At 43.3% G+C, this 18,266-nt stretch overlaps 1 protein-coding gene across 3 annotated transcripts in view; it reads left to right on the top strand.

Moving 5' to 3' along the window:
* LOC117776800 (rho GTPase-activating protein 6-like) overlaps positions 1-5,687 on the top strand; it is a 63,013-nt gene extending 57,326 nt beyond the window's left edge. For all 3 annotated transcript variants that reach the window (XM_034611104.1, XM_034611123.1, XM_034611114.1), the window contains exons 10-14: positions 1,752-1,931; positions 3,034-3,125; positions 3,249-3,502; positions 3,604-3,687; positions 4,259-5,687. In XM_034611104.1, coding sequence (XP_034466995.1) covers positions 1,752-1,931; positions 3,034-3,125; positions 3,249-3,502; positions 3,604-3,687; positions 4,259-4,851 — 1,203 coding nt within the window. In that variant the 3' untranslated portion in view covers positions 4,852-5,687. The remainder of the gene's footprint in view (positions 1-1,751; positions 1,932-3,033; positions 3,126-3,248; positions 3,503-3,603; positions 3,688-4,258) is intronic.
* The last annotated feature ends 12,579 nt before the right edge of the window (positions 5,688-18,266 follow it).

Here is an 18,266-nt window from a genome sequence, read left to right as displayed (position 1 = left end):
TGGCTTTCAGGCCTGAAACAGCACGGGCGTTGACGTAAGATTACTAAACAGCCTGGTGTTGATTATCACATCCGTCACGATGTGAATGGCTGCATTTACTCCTAATCTGCTCTCTGGAAGACTGGAGTCAACATTTGGCTTTTCTACTGCTACTGGCTGTGAAATGCATAAGCAAACATTTAGCCATGGGAACAATATTGTGAATCTTAATTCAGGGGAATCTGGAAAAAAGTTCCTTTGGCTTCAAAAAGCAACGGGAGAAGCTTGTATAAGGGCACGTTATGTAACTTCAAAATATTATGTTTGGTTTCGGCTCCGTCCCTCGATGCTCTCTGCAGAGACTCTGGCCGAAAATGTGCAAGATCAAGATCTCCGTCCAAAGCGTGTTTTAAATGATCTCGTCCTTCCCAGTCCCACAAGCCCTTTAGCCTTCTTTACTTCCGAACCACGGACTCAGGCATGTGTTTGTGTGTTTCGCATGTGCGTGGGTATGTGAGTGCGTTGTTCCAATTGTGTACTGTATGTGTGACGGAGAAGCATTGAGTGTGTGCGCAGATGGAAGAGTGTTGTCTGTGTGTGTGAATACACATGAGAATGAATAGACTCAAACACTGATGTGAGTGTGTGTGCATGTGTATTTTCCCCCCTCCATGACTCCACTGCTCCAGTATCTGTTTCTGAGATCGTGACAGGAAGTTGCAGGGCTCACACTCAGGGCCTGGAACAACACATCAATACTTTTGGCTCCTCGCTGCTCCCATCTTTCCTTTGGGACTGGGAGTGGAAAGGGAGGAAAGTGGGAAAGAAGCACAAAAATAATAATTCATCCAAAAATGAGTTGTTCGAGCTGTGAAGGGCTGCGGATTGCAAATGCGTCACACGATGTGCACCATCAACCAACCTTAGTGGAAAGTGGGGAAGCTGTCACACACTCCCGACACTTCTCGGGGGTTAACAGATCCCATGATGCCACTCTATTGCTCAGAGTGACAAGAACAGCACACAGAGACACAGAAGGTGGAGGGGTGATGTGAGAAAACAAGACTGGATGGAGGTTGGAGATGTAAGTGGGAGAAGAAGAAAGGGGAGAAAAGACGAGGGACACGATGTGGCACTTCTGTAATCACAGCAAAATGCAGTGATGTCAGTCCTGCAACACTTTAAGGTTTAAAAACTCTTTTCCTCATACTGGAGAGAAAACAGGTTCCTTGTCTCTCCAACAATACAGACACTGTGTGAAAAGGGTGAACTTATAAAAGATGCACGAGTATCAGTCTTCCAGTGGAAACTGTTTTGATAAATACCTTCTTTATGAGACTAATGGATGTATCACATGCAAACTGCTTTTAAACTCAGCACAAACAATAGGTGGGGTTTGAATATTTTGGTGAGGGTGTGGACCCTTTCACTGAGACTCATTCAAAGAGGGGCTTATTTTAAATGGGCAAACACATCAAGTGCACTTTTATTTGCAAGGAAAATGCTTTTATTATGAAAATGTATTCTGTTGGCTTGAAAACCACTTAAAGATTGAGAGGGAATATTCATTTTGAAGGCCTCGTCAACAGGGCTGTACTTTTGTGTATCTGAATCACAACCTGCAAATATATAGCATCAAATAACTACTTAAAACCAAACTTACCAAAACAACTTGGCCATTTGTTTTGGCTAATGAGATGCTTCGAGCTGCCATGTCGTCCATCTGTCTACACGGTCTCTAAATCCAAACTCTTTTGTTTCTCCAACGGCAGATGACCGGCAACAAGATGACGTCTCTGAACCTGGCCACCATCTTTGGCCCAAACCTGCTCCACAAGCAGAAGAGCTCAGATAAGGAGTTCAGCGTCCAGAGCTCGGCCCGGGCGGAGGAAAGCACGGCCGTCATCGCTGTGCTGCAGAGGATGATCGCCAGCTACCACACCCTCTTCATGGTCAGTCATTCGGCTCTACACCTCCCACCTCACGCCTCATCCCTCCATTCTTTTACCACCCAAGGAAACACACACATACACAGCCTCGCATTCCCCTACACACTTCTCCCTCTTGCATTCCTGTGGAGACTTAAAGTAAGACAATCCCTCCTGGGTTAGCACACAATGGTTTTTGTCTCAGTTAATAAAAACAGAGTTCTGCCTGGTTTAGTTGACAGAAGAGAAAGACGAGACGGAGGCAAACAGAAGAAAGAGATGGGGAACAAAGAAAACAAAGAGTGAAAGATAACAGATGGATAAGGAGTGTTTTGGGTCAAAATCGTGCCTGAATTATCGTATAAAGACTTAACAAGAAAGTGAAATCTTGCCAGTAAGCTGCCGGTAACGTCAAAGACCTTTCATCCAGCTACTTGAACTTGTTTTTTCCAAAATAAAACGCAGAGAATTCAGGCATGAAATCCTCCATGTTGTGTCAGCAGAGGTCAGGATTTCGCACGGACTACCGCCCCATCAGTTGCTTTTTGTTCTTTCTCTGTTCCTGCGATTCTCAAAACAGCGCAGACGGGCCCGTTCAGGTCATTTCAGGTCCAAAACCTTAAACCGTAATGTTTTGTAATCTGCCACCGCCGTTCCCCCCCCGAGGCTTACATTCCTGCCGTAAGCCAATGAAGAGCTATTAATCGCATATAAGTGAAGTGGGACTGAGCTGCTCGGTCTCGGTGAGTGAAAAAGATTCGTAAGGCGGCTCAAGTTCTATGAATGACATCTGAAAGTTGTTTCGTAACCTGCTTATGTCCGAATTTGTTAAAGATCTGGCAACTTGTGCTTTTGGGATGAGAATCATTCTTTCATGTGTTTGGGCAGCGTAATCCTCATGTTTGATAAGCATTCATTTCAGCTAATTACCCTGAGATCAGAGAGACAAGACAGGTAAGAGATAATAAGGATAAAGGCTCAAAGGGATCCATGTTAGTCCAAGCTGGATTCTTCTATTATTAGATGCAGCAAGTGAAGTTTTATTGACTTGCAATTAACTTTACGTAAACTTTAGAATCATTTATAGTATAATTAGTTCTTCGTTTGCTTCTCTGATATATCATAGGTGCCTCCAGAACTGCAAAACGAGGTATTGATTAGTCTGTTGGAGACAGATCCAGACGTGGTGGACTACCTTTTGAGAAGAAAAGCGTCACAGTGAGTTGCACACGCACACACACGCACACACACACACACACACACACACACACACACACACACTCAGAGTACAGTATGTGTCTCTCTTTCCTCTTTTCCAACTGCTTTTTTGCTCCCCAACAGGAGTCCCGATCTGTTGCCGTCGGAGGAGCCCTTCACCCTGAGCGAGCGCCGCTCCTCCAGCGACTCCAACAAGGCGTACAGCGGCGAGGTGTCGCCTTACGACAACAACTCCCCGGTCCTGAGCGAGCGGAGGGGAGAACCGGGGAGCCCGGGCAGCGACAAGCACTTCCGTGTCCCAGAGCAGTACACTGTGGTGGGGCAGGTGGCTGGATGGAGCAGGGAGCCGGGAGCACATGACCCTTGGGCCACCAAAGGTACTTGGGACATACATTTTCCCCATGTTCAGAGTTTTTTCCTGGGCTTATGTACAAGTCAGTCTGTACTCCATGAGTGTGATCTCTATTTCTAACTCCAGACACTATATCAGAGGAGCATGTTAACATTTGGGGGACATGGCACAGCACTCTGAAGCCAACACTCAAGGACCAGACGTTCACAGGTAAACAAGTTCCACTTGTCTCAGGTCCTGGTGGTTAAAGAGCCAGAGAAGTGTGTGTCTGGCAGCTGGTGTTGGTTATTGAGCATCAGACAGAAATAAAAAATGAAGCACCCAAGCCTTTGGACTGTGTGATTTGCATTTCTGGTCACCTTAAACCAGAGTGCTGCTGGTTTTTATTCATTTCTGACCATCTAACTTGCTGCCAAGTTACACCTGTGCTGTGAACAGTTGCAACTTGTCAACAAGCTGGGAGGAAGAAAAGAAAAGGAAAGGAAAAGATAAAATGAGTTAAGATAAAATAAGATGAGATGAGAAAAGAAAAGATAAGAACATATAAGAAAAGAAGATAAGGTAAGATAGGAAAAGAAAAGACTAATAAATTCTGCCAAAAATGTAGCTAATTTTGTAATGAATATATTTAATTAAAATCTTATGATCTTATTTATTTCTGTATAAATATAAAAAACCTTGTAAGATGAGTTCCAAGTTTTATTGGAGCATTTTCTTCTACATCTTCATGCCAAGCTCCAACAAATGTCTATAATTAATTCTCTCAACGTTCTGTTTGGAGGTTCCCACGGCAACATGTCAGAGGGAAGCTCCCGCAGCTCACAGGAAGGTCTCGACGGACTCCATGGCGATGGCAGGCATCAGGCCTCGGTACAACGGACTCCGACGGCGCCCGGCATCACCGAGTGCAGACCCCACCCTCCGGTCACCAGAGTGTGTACCAGCCCTCACAACGAGACGGGGCGACCACGCCTGCAGCTAAACATCAGCCCCTCGGCGACGTCACACCTCAACAGCACGCTGGGCCTCCAGCGGGCGAGTGGACACAGAATTAACCCAACCTCCAAACTTCAAGACGGGGCGAACACTGGGGACAGCAGCCCTGCCATGCTTAACGACGGCCGCTCTTCGTCCGCCTATAAAGTCCACCATCAACTGGCCGGTTCTCAAAGCTCGCCTCTGCTCGCAGCCGCTCAGCGCCCCCCTCTTCAGCACGGGAGGTCGATCGCGGCGCAGAGCAACTCGGCGTTGCCGACGGAGGCCCAGATGGTGCCACAGAGCCCGGAGTGGCAGGACTGGCAGAGGGACCGGTGGCAGATCTGGCAACTGCTGTCCTCAGACAATGCTGACACACTGCCTGAAACGCTCGTGTGATCGCAGGCCGTGAAGTCACCAACCGGTGGCATCATCCTACCCCCTCACTTCATCCATCCACACATGGATTCCATCCTTCCCATGAACCGTCTGTGCTTCTCCTGCATCTTGGCGCCATGGCGTTGTTGTTTACGTGTGCAGCTGCTGCCTTATACAGACTTGTGCATTCGAGAGCCACTTGTATTTCTTGTTTCGTGTGGATGTTGAAAAGTTGCTCCTGTTGCCCGCGTGTCTGTTTCGTCCATAATGACTAATGACAGGGGAGCATTGTAACGTGCCCATCAGAAATACCTCAAAAAAAAAAGAAACTTCTCCTTCACACCTCTTCAGAATGTCACATCTGTCCACATCTGCTTCTCTGACAACGTTCAGTCTTCATATCTCAATTCAGAACAACACATTTCTGATTTCATAATTTTGACTTTTTTTTTTCATTTTCACAATAAGATCAAAGATGTATTGACAATTGCTGCTAAATGTAGACGTATGTAGTTCAGCCACATCAGTGTCTAAAGAGATCAAATGTTGAATTGCGTTTCCTGTGTCGCAGATCGTTTGTGTATATCCAAACTGCCGACGGACACTTATACGACATCTATGTAAATTGTCATGTAAAGTATATAATTTGTAAATCTACCTTGAAGTAAGTTGGCCCTTTAACAGACAGTCTAAATGTTGGTGTTTTACTCAGACTGCTGTTTCTGTCTTTAATTAACACTGAATGTAAAACGCTTCACTTGTGTCAAAACGCTTGGACCTAATTATAAAGCACTCGGCTGTAAGTTTGCTTATGTGCTTCTGCCACCTGCTGCACGGGAGGAACAATGTACACACTTATTTCATCCAGTTCTTCATTACTAAGGAGGAGGAGCGAGGGTCATTTTCCTGCTATTTATAAAAATAACGAAATCAAGATGCTCAAACACAACACAACAGTAATCTGTGACTGACACTGACTGATCCGTCTTGTTATACCTCTAATGCTCGACTGAATATTACGACTGGGTGTGGACGTATCGCCTGAATAACATCATTAAAAATCATAGAAATATCGAATCCGGCTGTGGTTCCGACTGATTATAACAAACGATCCAAATCAACCCACATCAATCTGTCTAAATCCTCTCAGATGGCACAGTTTAGTGGGTATTTGCTGGCGAATATTTCACATGTTTCCAAGCTTTAATGTCATATTTGCTCACGTGAAGCAACTTCAGCCTTAAACCTGGAGACGCTGTATTTAATTTCACCTTCTCTTGTGTTTTTTTTCCGCATTTGCTCTCTCCATCTCAAGGAGACAGTGGAAGAAAACAGTCACACCAAGTGGAAGGATTATTGTGGAAAGGGTTGTGGCGCCATCTGTTGTCCGACCACTTGCGACAGCGTGCGTCCCACAGCTCAGTGTTTCCACTGCGTCCGTCCGCACTCGATTTAGAATTAAAGCTTGTGATTATAAGCACCTTTGTGAAAATGTAAAAAATCTGCGTGAGGAAAATAAATGTGCCATAAGTCTCACTCTTAAACGTTTCCCCATGCATCCCTCCAGGTTCATTTTGTGAATTTGTATTACCTTGTTTCTGTTGAGTGTTGTAATATATAAATACAATATAACGCTTTTATATCAAGAAGGTCCTAGCTCCGTCTTTCCCCAAATCCAGACCATGTTTGACGCCAAACTTAGTGTTATGTTTTTTTCTTTTTGATATTTTGGTGGGGTTTACTGGGTCCAAGTTGTAATGGAATATCTGGTAATTGCTTTTGTACTGTGTGTCATCATCAATATGCTACTATGGAATTAAATATGGTAAAGTTTACACCTGCTGTCGGTGTCAGTGCTTTATGAGGATGAGTCTGTCTGGAAACTGTGCATCAAACTAAACCTGCTTTCAGGTGAGAGCCTCCGGACTTAAAATAAACAGATGTAATGCATTTTTTTTTATTCCAGTACAATGTGTTTAAATAAGTTTTCGAACTGCTTGAATTCATTTTTAAAGTTAAATCTTTGTTAAGTATTATTTAGTGTGTGTGGTTGTGTTTTGTATTAACAATTATTTTAATAATAGTTTTGCATTACATTGGCCAACTATTCATTATTACCAATGTATGGTAAAGCCCACACTACGCCACTAGGTGTCAGCCAAGAGCCTCGAATAGCGTGTTCAAGTTAGAGCTTCTTCTTTACTGTATATCTGCAAAAAAAAAAAAAAACTGCAATAGATGATGAATAAAATTTGCTTTTGACAAATGGAATCATGTCTAAGCTAGAAAAAAATCTAAAAAGAACAGGAAAAGCTGTGAGAATAGATGTTTAATGGTCTGGAAACAGGAGAGCAGAGTGAAAAAAAAAAGAGATGAAATGATTTTGGTTTGAATTGTCGTCAGCTCTACCTGATAGCTTATTAAATCACCTTTACGGAGAAATGAAATTAGCTGCTGGCGGACCATTAGACATATTGGAGGAGGCAATGGGCGAGCCTTCAGGGGAGTCACTCGCTGTGTGAGGGGACAGAAACTGAGAATGCCTGACTGACAATGGAGATGAGGTAATAATTGAAATAGAGACAATTTACAGTGTGAATACTTCCTCTCACTCCTCATAATGGACTTAGGAGGGAACAATGAGAATTAAAGTCACTTTGTCCTTTCCACTAGAGTTCTGACTTCTGGGAAGTTGCATTTCTCATCTTTTTCTTCTTCTTTCCAATGCAACATCATTCAAGCTTTTGCCTCTGCATGCCATGTTTGAAATGAGTATGTCATGTTCTGCTTAAAAGAGGTTCTGGTTAATTGCGATCAGTGGAGAGCACAGAGGCAGTTTGTTTCAGATACTGTACTCTGGCGGCCTCTTCTCTTCTCTTTTCGTCTTTTTTGTCGGTTTCTGGACGGGAGCCTGATTCTAAATAGAATTTTGTGGACCATGACAACAAAACAAAGCTGCTTTATTTCAGCGGCTAATGACTTGGCCCAGAGTAACATCATCCAGTCGGCCAAGCTAAAAGACAATTTGCCAGAAAATACGCAGGCACAAATAGGTATGCATGAACTCATCCACACAGAGACACTTGTAATTGCCAGAGCAAGAGTTCAGCCCCCCCATCCCAGATGGAGGTGAAGAATCCATGCATGGAAGTAAACAAAATGTGGATTACGGTCTTTTAAACCACATTTCAGGGGGCCATCCATGTGAGGTTGTGCATGTTCTCTGAGCACAGCAAATTAAGCAGTACATGCACAGTACTTCCCCCCCCCCCTGCACAAACATGCACACGAACACACATCCTGAAAGGAATGCATCCCCACAAGGTCCTCATTAGTCAGCCAGTTCATTCATATGTGTTGCTTCTTACGGCACAAAAACTGGCCCGAAGACATAAATGTCTGAAAAGGTTCAAAGCGAAACCATCTGTAATTCATTGTTGAATAAAGAGAGAAAATAAAACACGAGTCCATTTTCAATAACATTTCACCTTAAGAGTTTGCATATCTCCACCAAAGCTGCACTGTCCCGCAGATTTATATTTATAATAAAACACCAACATGCTTTTAGTGATAGAGAACTTTTTTTTATCAAAGAGCTGGAGTCCACTAGAAAGTTTCAAAAGTGTTTAAGAATGCTTTTCCATCTGGTTCAAAGAATGATAAGACTGCTTATATTATATTATATATTTTGCGTTGGCATGGTTGTGAAGCAATACATCCACTAGAGGACAGCAGGGAGCCAGGAGTTTCTGTGATGATGCAGAGGCAGAAGCTGCCACGTTGGTCTATGAGGCCATTTAATAGAATTGAATACATCACAACATGTGGATGGTGCAGTCTTTTCACTGATATCAAATTTGATGATTAATGTCATTTACATTGTTGAAATTTCTTTCTCTTGTCCTGTCATCGTGTTGCTTTTCCTATTGGCTACACTGCCCCCCACGAGTCAAGGTGGTACTTCACTGTTTTGTCCATATCCTGTATTTCTGTATCTAACAGTGTAAATGTGCCTTTAATGCCAACAAGGACCAAAACCAATAATGTATTGGTCTATATTGAAATGCTTACTATCCCTACACATTTGTAAAAAAGGACTTCTTAATACTTTACAAGTGTACTAATAAGTAGTTTAGGTTTTAAAGGCTTATTCATTTCTTAAAATATCTGTAGTTTTTAGCAAATGTTACTCTAACAGAAGTAAATAGTCCATTTGTTGAGGACTACTTTTTCAACACATTTTCAATTCGGACTATATTTACTACGCAGCACATTGTATTTCTGATAATGATAGAACATCCACAGCTTTAACATTGATGTGTTCAAGTTTTTGAACAACTAGGAAGAAGGTCTGAGGCAAATTCAAGTTACAACATGTTGGTTTGGGGCGTTTCACGAGAAAAAACCAAATGGTGCCAACTGTCAAGAAGCTAAAACCATTTGAATTCTCAGGTCTGCACAGACAGGCGACACGTTGACGATAATTTACTCAGAATGATTTCACACATTCCTCGCCTGCGTTTGTGTGCAGGACGACCGAGGAATTAGACTAATTGTCCCGAAATGTAATAAATGATCATTTCCTGGTTGAACTCAAAGCAAAATGATGATTTAAAGATGACAACCTCTGAATGTCTGTTTCTCCTGAATACAAATGACTCAATTCTCACAACTTGAAAAATAAAAACAGACTCTTCCAACTAGTGTGACTACAGTGAACACAAAGTGCTTTGTGTTACTGTTGTTAGACCACAGCTATCTGTAGAAAGGCGACTGTTAGGAGCCAGATGATGCTGTTTTCCCACCGGCACATATTCATTCATGAGTGCAGCACAGTGACTGGAGGGCACCGTCCAACCAACCATGACATACTCTGATCTGCCCCCAGGAGCGGAGACACACAGGCATGCTGTACACATGTTCTCACACACAGACCAACACGCAGCCGCTCTCAACAGCTTATACTTATAGTAAGTCACGGGCTTGTCCATTGGCCCAGTTCCATAAGTGAACCCTGACAGATACACCGCCGCAGTCACTTTGTTATTTACATTCAAGTGGATTGCCAACAAAAGTCATGCTTCATTGTTTTTTTCCCGAGCTGGCAAGCAAACGCCCCGCTCACAGAGCAAATGGCGGCATTAGAAAAACGCCGCATTTCAGTCGCGCCGTGTTCATCGGAAGGACGGGTAAAGGTCGAGGTGAAAAAGGTGACAGATTGTGGACAGAGATTTATCAGAATGAATCAAAAATAATTGTATTTAAATGACATATCTTGACATCAGATTAAGGCCCCTGGCGCACTGTGCAGTGGCCGTAATCTGGCAGGTTCAGTGCATGTCACACTGCAAGCCGCATCTAATAATATCCTGGTTGCAATCTGTGTCTGACTGTACAATAATATTACACCACTATACAAGCCCATTGAGTCAGAGTGTGTGGACGAGTGAATCATAGAACAGAAAATATTACATATTTGATTATTATGAAAATGTATAGACCACGACATGCATTTTAAAAGTAGTTCCTAGATAGTTAGATAGATGGATAGATAGATAGATAGATGGATAGATGGATAGATTTGAATTTGCAGCCTAGTACAAACTGCAGCATTTCTAGGCGTTCAGACTGTAAGAACATCTGCAGGGAACACGTCAGGCCAGATGTGAAGGACATCATACTGAGACTCTGCTGTCCTTGTAATTTCACCCCTTATCCTGTAAATCCGAGTGACTCACGCTGCAGGCATGTGTGTGCGGGAGACTGAAACGAGAGATCTTTGTTAGCCGTTTCAGAAACTCACCTGAATAAATTACTGCGGCTGAACAAAACAGCTCAATTATAAATGGCAGACGGGGGCAGTTCACTTTAGGGGCTGTTAAATTAGTCAGCTGGACTGGAGTTTAGTTTGTTTGAGCTAATCATGTGTGCGCTGTCGCAAAAAGTTCCCACGGCCCTCGAAGGCAGCCAGATACAAAATTATGCGGCTGTCCGTTGATGTTAGCAGCAGGGACGCTCCTTGCAGTGACGCTATTTATAGTGTGACTGAATAAATGCTGTGAGGTGTGTGCGTGTGTCTTTTTGGGGTTTCGGGTGGGAAAAAAACGGTTTAAATTTCACGCGTATTTTGTGAGTACGCAGTCTTCACGAGGTGCTTTTGAAATTCTCTCAAGTGTGCTTTTAAGGGATGAGCTCCAGAAGCGCGGTTGCCAGGTGAATCCTCCTCAGCGCCAGGGTGTGTGCAGAGCTGCGATAGGGAGAAGATCCTGTCTGTGGTTAGTCTCTGGCCCGTCATCACAGGTGACCATTTGGCTTCTGTTCGATACGGCCATTCCAAAGAGAGCTCGGCGGAAGTCACCGCTCTTTAACCTGCTGGCTCTTGAAATCTGTACAGGCAGAGTCAAGGAGGATGCAGGGAGTGCTTCCATGTTGATATCAGGGCTTCCTCTTGGTTTCACTTTGCTTGTTAAATGGTTCCTCCACGTTCCCGGGTTTCTTTCTATCTTTAAAGTGCATTGTGGTACTCCAGTGATTTGGTGCTGCAGATTTTAAAAGGCCGGGCTATCCTGACTTATGATCTCAGTGTCAGACTTTCACATATCTTTTAAACTCCATGACCGTAGTTTGTAACACAGGATTTCCACTATAGGTAACCAGTAATCATCCATAGAAATCCAGTGCAAATTGGCGGTTCTTTGATTTTCCCACTGACGGAAATGAACGTGACACATTTAGGGACCTATTTCAGCAGTCAGGAGGTGTGGGGGTGTATTTCATGCTGTGTGACTGCATCAATTTGAGGTTGAGACCTTCACAGTGAGAGGTGAGTGACTGTAATTCGGGCTGGGCCTCACTTTTATAAGCTATAAGACCAGGTTTATTGACAGGCTTGAGGGATACAAAAATTCAACCTGCCACATCGGCGCAGTCACAAAATCCTCTCGGCGTCTCTCTCCGTGCTCTTTAAAGTCACTTTGAATGTCGCGATTGACCTCCGCTGGCCTCATTCACTCATAATCAATGTGCAATCAGATCCACATCGAATTCAGGGACTATTAAGTAGCCAGGTTCAGCGGCGGCCTGGCGCAGAGATAATACACTGATTGAGGCTGAGTGATCCTTGTCTCCGTTGTTAGGGAGCCTCTGCGCACACACATCAATGTGTGAGCCTAATTACACGTTATGAAAAGACATTAGGGGAAACCTTCTAAAAGCCATGAAGCAGTAAATGTCAAGTTCATTAGAAATCTGCTGCCAGTGTTTGAACCGTTTTGTAATCACAGAGTTACGCTTATTGGAAGTTAGATTTAATGGTGATTGGAGTTCTTCTAAATTTAGATCTGTATCTACTATGTCAGATGGATGGTTTCTACTCATTCCTGATACAGTTAAGCTACTTTCAGACACTGAACTACAGATATTCTCCAAAAAATGTATCCGGAGGGGAGTGCAAATGTCCGCGTAAGTTCCTCCAGACCTTTTTTCGGCACTTTTCCTGCCAGCCCTCAGTCCACGTGACAATTTATCAGGTTGATGCTGAGCAAGCGATCACGAGATAGAAATATCTCAGGATGAAAAAGAGGAGCTTTACTCGTAGAAGTTGGAAAGAAAACAAGCTTTTGGTGTTAAGAGCCCCACCAGAATGTATATGTCATGTCTGAAAACGGCTTGACACGTGTGATGTACTGTACGTGGGTTCACGTTTACTCACAGGGGGCGACTGTGAGATGTAAATCAGCGATGAATTATTCAATGAGGTTTGCATTGCTAGGGATGGTACGGGGTGACTCCGAATACCACAGAGGTTTGAGGATGGAGAGGTGGATGTTTTGAAAGGTTTTTCCTCATCTGAAGTTAAGTTTGGGAAAGTTGAGTCCCCTGTGTGCTTCGAGTCAGAGAGGAGTGAATGAGTGAGGGATGAATAATGCAGGTCAGGATCCTATTGTTTGGTGAAGGCCCTCTGCAGCTCCGGGTGCAGCACGGGGGAGACTTTGTGAAATATTGATTCACCACTTAAAAGTTGTTGTGCGGATGATGCCCCGCCTTCCAGGATGTGAACGGAGATTTTCGTCGATTTCCTATCTCTGGATGAACCGAGGATCCCCCAAGAACATGTGAGTCTGACTTTAGCCACAATTAGCCTCAGGTCGCTCGACGCTTCAAAACAAGACATAACGCACTGAGACATTGTGTTAAATGTTATAGATGAAACAAAAGGGATACTTAAAAGGAGCTACTCTTAGCTACTCACCACGATGCCAATGGAGGGGTGGGTGAAGTGTTTTGGATTCTCAGGGGTAAACAGTGTTGCAGCCAAATCCAATACAATTGAAGGAAATGGGAACCCTTCTTCAGACGTAAAAAAAAACAACAGAAGAAGGGGTCACTTTGGCTGAAAACCTGTTTACCCCTGAGACTCCAGACGTGTTTTGTGGACTCAAACACTTCACCCACCCATCCATCGGCATAGTGGTGAGTAGATAATGAGTGAATTAAAATTGTTCTGTGAGCTATCCCTTTAATGCTCAGCTTCCATCGGTCTGTGCTGCATTTAAACTTGGCCTGATAGAGGGGAATTGCTTCATGACACAAAAGCCTGTAAGGTAGTGGTAATGGTTGATAAATATCGTAATGGAGCCAATACTGAGATCATGAAATAAAGTTCCAGAACAGCTACTAATTTAATATGGTTGTATAATGTTGAATACTTTTACAGAAACATAATTCAGGTGAGTATATGTTGAAAGAACTGGGACTGAGAAACAAAAATGAAGTGTAGTCAGTTTCTGCTCAACATTCTTTATATATATATATACACATAACATGGACGTATCCAACGCGTTTAAATTACAGTGTTGAGACTTTATTCAAGTGTGATCAGTTTGGTTTTGGTCTCACGTTGCACATACTTGAGGACTCTAAGGAGGAAACCAAGACTGCTGCTTCAGACTGGATATAATGGTCCAGGAGCAGCCAAGTCAAAGAGGTGTGTTATTTCAAGACTGGTTTTCAGGACTTGGCAGAAAAGCTGCGCATTAGCGGGCACTGAATGCAGGGCATGATTCGAGAAAATACTTCTACACTACATGGGGGGAATATTTGAGGTACTATGATTGGAATATTGAATCTGAAGGTTCAATCTTGACCTTTGAAATACCACTTTTATAGTAATTAGAATGATTAGTTTATTGGTTTGAGCTCAGTGTAACTTATAATTACACGACAACAGAGAATACAGTTTTATTTGTATGTATCTGACTGTATATAACAGTCTACAGGGCTACATGATAGAGTCCCAAAATTGAAGCCAAATCATCTTGATCGCCCCCTTAAGGCAGGCTGCGGTGTAGGTCATGAACCCCATTTCCTCCACGTTAGGGGATGGGACATATACGAAACACACGTCAAATAATTGTTTCTGTCATTGTAGGTCGTTCTTATAACACTGATGTATTTCCAAGTGTTGTCCATCTTTATATACAGCCCATGGTAAATATATATATGTGTAGGTATATTAGTATTATAAAGAAATGAAAACGTAACGAAATATGACATTTGTATTAAAATGCAGCACTTTTAAACTACAGAACTGAACATCCAGGCAATCCCTGAGTTAGCTGCCCTCTCATCATGCATTTATTTTGATATCTGCCTTGCCAGAGCAGTTGTGTGTGACAAAGCAGTGGTGCGCTTCTCGCCTGAAGATGGACTTGCCCTGCTGGGCGAGCTAACAGGCGAGTCGCTCCTATGCGTGAGCGCAAACATCAAGTGGCCCAGATCTCTCCTGCAGGAGCGGGGCAGTGCGAAGGGAAGACTGGTATGGAAATGACAGATGACAGGGCAAGAGAGGGGGGACGACTGTGGGGAGGAGAGGTTGGGGGTTAAAAAGGAGGGATGATAGAACAGGAGGTGAAGAGAGGAGAAGTGATGGCACAGCTATAATTATAGGCTATGAGAACCTGGCTGTCACTTCTGCTCCTCTTTTAGCAGGGCACTACTCTGCTCTACACCTCTTCACTCCTGCTCCAGTCGTCTCTTCAGGCTCTCTGCAGACCCAGATATGAGACAGTTGGGTTTTAAGAGGGGAAACGTTCTTCTGCCCCCTCCCTGGATTTCTTTAGCACTGCAATGACTGAAACGCTGATATATTCCACTGTTATCTCTCTCCTCTCTTTCATAATGCTAACAAGCGTAAAGAAGACACTGATAACAAAAAGCCAAGTTAGCCGTAGCCATCAAATAACCATATGGCTTCATCTCCGCTGTATGACTTCTATTTCTTCTCAGTACCATCCTCATCCACTTCTGCCAATTTCCTCCCACTCTCTGTACATATCAGCGAAATCACGCGCCAACAAAACATTTAACATTCCAGCTCATGACTGCTGAATTCACTGCCGGTTTCCAGGGGGGGGGGGGGAAGTGTCTGCTTTTGCTTTTCTTTGGATGGGGAAACCTACTGACGTTTTCATTGTCCCACAGCCGGCCGGCCCGGTGTTTATGAAGCCTGAGGAAATCATAGAAAAATGTACAGGCCTGCAATAAAAAGAAGCTGGGTTGGTGAGAACGTATTTAACTCATTCGTACATAGGCTAGGTTTCAGAAAGGTGCAGAGAAGCCCATGTGTCATAAGCAGTGGGTACATTAATGTTTAATAACCGAGCTATGTTTTCTCCATCTTTTCCTTTTAATTTGTCTTTTTCTCCAAGCGTCCCTGTTCACTTTTTCACTGGAAAGAAGAAAAGGATCCCTCATGAATTACTTAAACGTTCGGCATGGGAGCCACGGAGGCTTGTATTCTATCGTAGAGCTTTTTGGTTATGGAACGTCTAACTTCATACAGGGTTTTCCCCTCTGGGATATGATCTCTCATATGATCCCTTGTTATTTTTAGCCATGCTAGGGGTGTGAGACTATAGAGATGGCAAAGTCGGTCATATATATATACTGCTACTTGGTGCAGTGCCATGCATGTCACGAGTATCGGGATGATTTCTGTCCCTTTACTGTGTGGAATGGAATTTTCACAGCCCTGCATGTTATGGCAGCATGAAATAGAAATCCTGTCACAATAAGGCAACTAACAATAACAAAGGTGAGTGAAGTCTGAGTAGAAATGTCTTGAATTTGCCACTCTACAGAAAATTCACCCCTCTGAGTTGGGTCAAAACACGCACTTTTCTCTGATGCCACCATCTGGTCAAACCTCTTGCACTTCCTCCCACTATCGAGAAACTTAGCCAAATAATCACAAACGCTGCCATCCTGCACATTTGGAGCCAGAGTCCGATACATATACGCATGACCAATCACAAGTCAGTTTCAGTCCTCAATCATGATTTAATAGTTTGTATAGCATCAAATCACCAAATTTACTGGAAAACGTTGTCCACGAACATCAATTTTCGATAAACTAAATATTTGTCGGGTTCTTTGACCTCTAAGTTTGGTCCATGTCCCATTCACTAACACAGAGGAGGGATTTGTGACCTCTTCTGAGTCAATGAAACTAACTTTGTAACTGAAATCAAGCTGCTTTTCATCTTGACTGTAAAATCCTCCTTTGAGCAAGAGGAGAACCCAAACATTTTCATCTAGAAGACTGATAGCTCCTGAAATGCCTCAGAATAAAGGTCTTGACATTAAAAATAAACAAGCAGCACCATTAAAATTCCAAAAAGGACAGAGGCAGAACATGTCTATTGTCAATTTGGATGAAATGGTTAGTGTGACAAAGTGTTGACTTCAATCATACCTCTATTTCGGAGCCAAAAAGCGATGAGGAGGTGTGTTCAAGGCTGATGGAGGATGACACTGTTTACAGCTACACAGGTCGTTCCTGAGGACATTTCATCCTTGGACTATGAATGACAGGAAAGCTGAGAGGATTTAAATATGTTGTCCTGCTGGAGCAAAGCTATTTGCTTCGGGCAACAGTGCTGTTTGACATCTCTTGGCACCCGGCTGCTTTTAGCTTGTAACACCTTAAGAGAATCACTAGAAAACATCTGCATTGTTTATTCCCATTAAGGCCATCTTTGAAAGATCAACGCTAACTAGAATCCTACTCCCCGACTTTTTTCTTCCAGCTAAAATTCTTCATGTCCTCAGTGAGTGGAAATACCAGTGTGTGGTTTGAACAGGGTGTGCCGGCCCACATCTGTGGTCACCGAGTCAGAAAGGACTGCATCAGCATCCAGCCCTGTTCCACTGCCCCAACAGAGAGCCACTGTGTTATTGTTTTCACCATGACCACGATCCTATGAGGCTGTAGCTTTCAATCTGTCAAACTCTCAGTCTGTCGATCGCTGATGGAAATCCAAAGTGATCATTACAGTCGGCGCTCTAAAGAGCAAACCCACTGAACACGAGTCCCATCTGCCATCAATTTGAGTCCCATGTGCTTTTTTCCCCAAGACCTCAGTTTGCTGTGTCATTCTGTATCTGTTTAAAGCACAAAAATAAATGAGTAACTGTCTTTGTGGACTCCCACAGAGTGTGCACTTTGATGCAAAGGCCTATTTATCTGTGCTTCAAAATTATACATGCTGAAACTCTCCCCTGATTGAATTACAACAAGCTTTTCCTCTTTTACAGTCCTTCTTGCAGACACAGACTACAGAGCGTAGTTTGCTGAGCTCTGATTCAAAGCACCAGACCATCATTAAGTGGCAGTGCTGAATACATTGTAACAATTTTGCAATTAACAGATTGCCTCTGTGAGGCTGCTCGCCCAGCACGGCTTTGAGCTAAACACGAACATATGCATGCCAACACTGGCAAAGCTAATGTGCTGATGCTAAACAGGATCACAGAAATAATGTTTTCCACTTCACTCCTCAGCCGGCGATGCAACACTGTTCACTTTCATGCCACATCTTCAAAATGTCTCATTTGGATTCCTGAGCAGTAAGAGATACAGTAAGAAAACATGAGATTTGCCAAAAAGTTGCATCTGAAACTTTGTGATATTCACGTTTAAGAATATTATTTCGTCTGACGGGGGATGACTGCTGGAAAGTTGGAGCACATAAAGATTGTTTGGCATTAGACTTGCCAGAAAAACACTGCTTAAAATCGCCAAAAGGCTCCTGGAAATACAGTGGAAAAAGTGACTAAATTTGTGTGTGTGTTCGAGTCTTGCCCCCCAAAAAACCAAAGATCCCATATTAGGATCAGTCCCAGAAATAGGATTAAGTCTTTGCAAGCATAAAAATTGGATCCGATCGCTCAGAGAAGACTTTACAGAAAGATCTCACTTTCCAGAGGAGGAGCAGAGGACCGTGATATTTTTCGAGTTAGTATTACAAAAAGATGGGTTTCCTCGTCCTGTGGTCGTGCATTAACTTCACACAGGCCGCGCATCTGTTCGCCTTTGTCCTGTGGCAGGTCCACACACAAACATGTGTTTGTGAATGTGTGTGTGTGTGTGTGTG

Source organism: Hippoglossus hippoglossus, chromosome 2 (genome assembly GCF_009819705.1).
Source record: "Hippoglossus hippoglossus isolate fHipHip1 chromosome 2, fHipHip1.pri, whole genome shotgun sequence".
NCBI classification, from domain to species: Eukaryota; Metazoa; Chordata; class Actinopteri; order Pleuronectiformes; family Pleuronectidae; genus Hippoglossus; species Hippoglossus hippoglossus.
The sequence above is the reverse complement of the archived record's forward strand: the minus strand, read 5'-3'. Positions and strand labels throughout refer to the sequence as shown.